Consider the following 5,400-nt stretch of genomic DNA (forward strand, 5'->3'; position numbering starts at 1 on the left):
CATGCAATGGAAAATTATCTATTTTTGGCATGTTTGTCCAAAAACTTCAAAAATTCTCATGCCATTCAATTTTCAAAGATGCTACAAGTGATCTATCAAAATAATTTCAAGGTTTGGTACACTAGGTATTGGTATTAGGGTCCAAGCCATTGCCGTAGCCATGAACTATTCAAAAAGATCGCTCCAACTTTAGATTTCCTAAAATCACAAGAAGCTCTGAATAACACATCTGAAGATTAATTTTAAAGAAAATTACTTAAGGTCCACAACAGAAACCAACAAAAGCATATACTGGCTAAAGCCATGTTTGCGTTGTAAAATCACAAGAAGCTCTGAATAACACATCTGAAGTTAATTCCAGATTCTTTATGCTTCATTTACTAGGTATAATGCCAGGCTCTGTATGTATCAATTACCAGTCAACCTAAGGATCATGCAATAGAAATGACTAACTATCTGAATTACGGGAATGAAAAATCATCTGTTTCTAGCAAAGTTCAGATATCCTCATGCCATGCAATGGAAAATTATCTATTTTTGGCATGTTTGTCCAAAAACTTCAAAAATTCTCATGCCATTCAATTTTCAAAGATGCTACAAGTGATCTATCAAAATAATTTCAAGGTTTGGTACACTAGGTATTGGTATTAGGGTCCAAGCCATTGCCGTAGCCATGAACTATTCAAAAAGATCGCTCCAACTTTAGATTTCCTAAAATCACAAGAAGCTCTGAATAACACATCTGAAGATTAATTTTAAAGAAAATTACTTAAGGTCCACAACAGAAACCAACAAAAGCATATACTGGCTAAAGCCATGTTTGCGTTGTAAAATTCACCAGTATGCTATGTCAAAAATGTAAGATTGACCATAACGCCAGGATCACTAAATTAATGTTACCAGCTATAATACCGGGTTGACCAGGTATAGATTGCCAATATCTCATATTCAAACGTATTGACCAGCAGTCGAATGCCATATTCAAAAAGTATAATTTAACAGTTTCTATGTTAGTTCCAGATTCTTTATGCTTCATTTACTAAGTATAATGCCAGGCTCTGTATGTATCAATTACCAGTCAACCTAAGGATCATGCAATAGAAATTACTAACTATGCTGAATTCATCACAAGAGGCATCACATCTGAAGTGCGGGAATGAAAAATCATTTGTTTCTAGTCAAGTTCAGATATCCTCATGCCATGCATTGGAAAATTACCTATATTTTTTGGTATGTTTGTCCAAAAAAGTTCAAAAATCCTCATCCCATTTAACTTTTAAAGAGATCACTCCAACTTTAGATTTCTTAAAATCACAAGAAACTCTGAATAATAACACATCTGAAGAGTAATTTTAAAGAAAATTACTTAAGGTCCACAACAGCAACCGAAACATTGCTTGTTTGCCTGTGCAAACACATCAAAAAAAGCATATACTGGCTAAAGCGATGTTTGCAATGTAGAATTCACGAGTATGCTAAGCTAAAAATGTAAGATTGACCATTATAAAGTTACAAAACAATACGCCAGGATCACACAAAATATTACCAGCTATAGATTGCCAGTATTCAGCTTCTTGCTGTAGAATTCACCAGTATTTCATATTGTGAATGCAATCGAATGCCATATTCAAAAATTATAGAAATGACTAACTATCCTGAATTTATCACAAAAGGCATGACATCTGAAATGCGGGAATGAAAAATTATCTGTTTCTAGCAAGGTTTGGATATCCTCATGCCATTCAATTTTCAAAGAGATCACTCCAACTTTAGATTTTCTTGCTTCTTTCCGTAGAATTCACCAGAAATCGAATGCCATATTATATAATTTACCAGTTTCTAAGTTAATTCCAGATTCTTTAAGCTTCATTTACTAAGTAGCCAAGCTTTATGTATCGATTACCAGTCAACCTAAGGATCATGCAATAGAAATGACTATCCTCATAACATTCAATTTTTCAAAATCACCACTCCAACTTTAGATTTCCTAAAATTATACTCAAACAGTAAAGAGGCTCAATATACAAGAGGACCAATATCACAAGAGGCTCTGAATAATATCACATCTTAACATTAATTTTAAAGAAAGTTACTCTCCAGTGTGGGAATACAATATTTAAAAGGTCTGCAACAGCAACCAAACATTGCTTGTTTGCCTGCCCAAACACATCAAAAGAAACACTTACTGGCTAATATATTTGCCTTTTGCAAAGATGAATTTGTAGAAAATGGGACATTTCCAAAACCACCAATGCATGCAGTAATTTATATATACTATCCTGAATTGCTTAAATCCTTGAAAGGGATCTCAGAACTGAGATTTATCCAGATCATCAAAATAGGGATGTTCCAATGCCTTTTTAGCTGATATTCGTTTGGATGGCTCATAAACCAGCATTTTCTGCAAAAGACATGATCAATTCTCTTTAGTCCACTACTCCTTTTAAAAAAGCAAAGAAACAAAGATAAACGAGATATGAGGGCAATAATACAGATCAAGGACTCTTACAGACAACAGGTCTACACCACTTGGTTCCAAGTCTGGAACAGCAGAGCTCATATCTTGGGGTTTCCATTGAGGATAGATATGCCAGTCCCTGAATTTAGTCACTCCGGGCCAGATTTCTTCATTGGGAGTTCCTAGAAAACTGTTGCATGCAAAGACTATTAATAAAGAAAATTGCTATTTTGCATTAGAAAAGTATTACCTGTATATAAAGATAAAGTGTCTTTTTTTTGGTCAAATGTTAACCTGAAAATCTTGAAAAGTTGTTGTACTTCAGAATCTCCAATAAACAGGGCTTGCAGTCTGACCATTTCAGCTGCAAAATTGAGAACAGTTTCCATGTCAGACACCCTAGTAGACATATGACTCAACAAATTGAAACATCCAAGTAATCTGTCTAAAAATGCTTACCGAATATACAACCAACAGACCAGATGTCTACAGGTGTAGAGTAGTGAGTAGCCCCCAGAAGAACTTCAGGAGCCCTGTACCAGAGAGTGACAATCTGCAGCACAAGCCCACTAGTTTGTCAAAGGAGAAAGAACCTTGGCATGATAATGATAAGAAAGATTTATCCACCCTCAACCCTTTTTTATTCCTTTGTAATATAGAAAGCTATGAAGGTAAGTTTTATGAAGAGGATATATAAAGTTACAAGCAATAACCCACTCAGCACTGTAACTCCCTAAATTGAATCCAAACTTGTTATTGCATTAAATTTTACGCTGTTTGTTCGAGAGGTCTAACAAGCTCTGTAATGGGTTGGTTCTGAAAGGCCAAGCAAAGGGTCAGACCTGGTCTTACGTCCCCACTCTAGAAAGAAAAGGGTTACAAATACGATGTGAATCCTCAGCCTATGACAGTAATCCTATATGTCCAAAAACCCTAAACCTCTTCCCTTATACCTGGAAGTTAAATGTTATACACTATGAAACCTAAACGACCAAAATCAGGAACGACCAAATTTCCTGCTAAACCCAGAAGCAAATGTGGACTATTCCCAAAATATGAATACAGAAAATGTGATTCTGACAAGCTCTGCAAAGAGTTGATCCCAAAAGGCCAAAACGTCCAACAAGAAGTTGAACACCCGAAACCTCTAACCTTAGTGCTAAAAATTAGATATTATTCACCAAGAAACCAGAACCAAACCCTCTCTAAAATCAGCGTGGACAAAATTTCTACAAAAACCAGTAGCAATGTGGAAAATGCAGTTAAAACACTCACCTCATGTGTATATTTCTTAATAGGAATTGTAAATGCTCTTCCGAGTCCAAGATCTGCTATTTTTACCACACCTCTTTGCTTATCCACCAGGAGATTGTGAGGCTTCAGGTCCCTGCACACCCAAATCACTGGCATTGTAAGAAGTCAAAGAAGGCAGAGCACCGACAGTATGCAAAACCATTTCAACCAAAATATGCAAAAGAAAGACAGATGTGAGCACCTGTGCATTACACCACGACTATGGCAGTAAGCAACCCCCTGGCACAACTGGTACATGAAGCTCTGCAATTTATCCAAAACCATAATCAACCAAACGACAAGTACAGCCCAGAAAATGCCCAAAATAACAAGAAAGAAGGAAATAAAATCAGTCGAAAGTCACAGCATTACTGAAATGTGAACACCCAACGAATCAGGGTTGTTTCAAAACCCTATATTCTAGTAAACTTAAACAGCCAAAACAGAGACCACTGCTTTCCTCCTAACATTGAATTTACCTCATTTAAACAGGTTTAGATGGCCTGAACAACACAACATAAACAAATTCAAATATCAATTTTCTTTGACAGCTACAGTTAGAGACCCAAAATTGCAGAGGAATTTACCTTAATAATACTGGGAGGGACTTTTGTGTGGCTTCGGCGATAACCATCAATGTACTTCTTGAGATCAGAGTCCATGTATTCAAAAACCAAGTAAAGAAGGGGTTTCCCGTCCTTGTTCTCTGTGTGTTCTACATCCAACAGCCTGCGCAGACAAAATGGATTGTCAGAACATATATATCTATATATTTTTGGGTTAATGGTTCACAGATGTATAACCTAATGCCTGATAAGATACAAACACAATATGCCACCTCCAATACCTGACAATGTGGATGTCCTGAGAAAGCATCTGCAGAAGGGAAATCTCGCGGAGAGCGGTGGGAGGAATACCCTCATCGTCGCTCTCCAGCCTTGTTTTCTTAAGGGCGACCAATTGCCCTGTGTTCTTGTCCTTGGCCTTGTACACCTTCCCATAGGTTCCTTCTCCCACCTTCTCCAACTTCTCATAAGCATCCATTGTTACAGCGAACACAGTAAAGTAACAAACAACAAGATTCGCAGAGCAGAGGATGCTAAGGGTCGAGAGAAGCAGAGGCCATATATAAAATGGAGTGTGGTCCTAGATTGGCTCTGCCTCAAACGGTCATTTTGAATTTTCTGACCGTTGGACTTTCGTTGAAACGGGTTTTTCGAAAGTGGGGACACCCGGGTGCGTAATAAGTGTAAGATACTTTTGAACTTTGTGTAGCTTATATGGCCTAGTATTCAAAATCTTTTTTCATTTTTGGTGATTATTGTTTTATTAGTTGAAGTTTTATATTTTTCCCCACTTTTTTTGGTTGGAAATTAGTCAAAATTTTCAAGGGCCAAAGTTCCGCTTTTAGAGATGGAATTTTGATTTTGACTTAGTTCTACATGGGCCAATGTTACCTTTAAAAGTGGAGTAGTTTGAATGTTATTTATCCCACGCCAATTTATTTTTATAGTTTGAATGTTATTTATCCCACACCATCTTTAAGTAGTGGTTCGAATGTTGTTTATCCCCTACTATCTTTGAGGTTGAGGACAAATAAATAACTAGGTTTCATTATGAAGTTTGGAGGTAGTTATAAGTTAAAGTTT

At 36.6% G+C, this 5,400-nt stretch overlaps 1 protein-coding gene across 1 annotated transcript; it reads right to left on the bottom strand.

Moving 5' to 3' along the window:
• Positions 1–1,977: 1,977 nt before the first annotated feature.
• Positions 1,978–4,860, bottom strand: LOC149237393 (cyclin-dependent kinase B1-1-like). Its single transcript, XM_089366813.1, has 8 exons — positions 4,599–4,860; positions 4,339–4,480; positions 3,954–4,015; positions 3,734–3,845; positions 2,918–3,011; positions 2,753–2,822; positions 2,510–2,648; positions 1,978–2,401 (listed from the first exon to the last, which is right to left on the bottom strand). The coding sequence occupies exons 1-8, from the start codon at positions 4,793–4,795 to the stop codon at positions 2,309–2,311; spliced, it is 909 nt and encodes a 302-aa protein (XP_089222939.1). The 5' UTR covers positions 4,796–4,860; the 3' UTR covers positions 1,978–2,308.
• Between the last annotated feature and the right edge of the window lie 540 nt (positions 4,861–5,400).

Source organism: Pinus tabuliformis, chromosome 8 (assembly GCF_031772625.1).
Source record: "Pinus tabuliformis cultivar Carrire ecotype Pingquan chromosome 8, CPIR1, whole genome shotgun sequence".
NCBI lineage: Eukaryota > Viridiplantae > Streptophyta > Pinopsida > Pinales > Pinaceae > Pinus > Pinus tabuliformis.